Consider the following 771-nt stretch of genomic DNA (forward strand, 5'->3'; position numbering starts at 1 on the left):
CCACAAGTATGTACTTAACTTTCGATTTAATGTTTTTATGCGGTCAAAATGTAGTTAAAAAGCTTTTCGACAATTACATATTAATTATTATTTTAAGTATAAACAGAATCAAATCGCTGAGCGAACTTCGTCGGAAAAAAGTTCGTTGCAAAAATGAAAACACTGACTTATATGACATTGCACACAACCAAAGCGGCAACGAAGACCGTCTGAAGAAATTCGACGTGAAAAGATTTATTTTTAATTTTGCCGCTGGCGCCCGGCACAAAATCGGTTTACTTTGTTTCTCTATGGTATGCATAGAGAAAAGTTAAATTGATTTTTATTGTCAACGCAACACAATCGCTGAACTACAAATAAACTTCCGCCTTGCCCTTTTTATTGAACAATGTGCTCTATAAATAAATATGAACATACATTTCTTTATAAATATCGCTGAAGGTGAAGGTGAAGGTGAAGGTGTAGGTGAAGGTGAAGGTGAAGGTGAAGGTGAAGGTGAAGGTGAAGGTGAAGGTGAAGGTGAAGGTGAAGGTGAAGGTGAGGGTGAAGGTGAAGGTGAAGGTGAAGGTGAAGGTGAAGGTGAAGGTGAAGGTGAAGGAGAAGGTGAAGGTGAAGGTGAAGGTGAAGGTGAAGGTGAAGGTGAAGGTGAAGGTGAAGGTGAAGGTGAAGGTGAAGGTGAAGGTGAAGGTGAAGGTGAAGGTGTAGGTGAAGGTGAAGGTGAAGGTGAAGGTGAAGGTGAAGGTGAAGGTGAAGGTGAAGGTGAAGGTGAAG

General features: G+C 40.6%; 1 protein-coding gene across 1 annotated transcript; it reads left to right on the forward strand.

Moving 5' to 3' along the window:
- Positions 1–407: 407 nt before the first annotated feature.
- Positions 408–765, forward strand: LOC118732614 (chondroitin proteoglycan-2-like; the record flags this gene model as incomplete). Its single annotated transcript, XM_036461744.1, has 1 exon — positions 408–765. A coding segment is annotated over exon 1 (358 nt), but the record flags the coding sequence as incomplete, so codon positions are not given.
- Positions 766–771: the final 6 nt, after the last annotated feature.

Source organism: Rhagoletis pomonella, unplaced genomic scaffold, assembly GCF_013731165.1.
Source record: "Rhagoletis pomonella isolate Grant_MI unplaced genomic scaffold, Rhpom_1.0 Rhpom_scaffold_23376, whole genome shotgun sequence".
NCBI lineage: Eukaryota > Metazoa > Arthropoda > Insecta > Diptera > Tephritidae > Rhagoletis > Rhagoletis pomonella.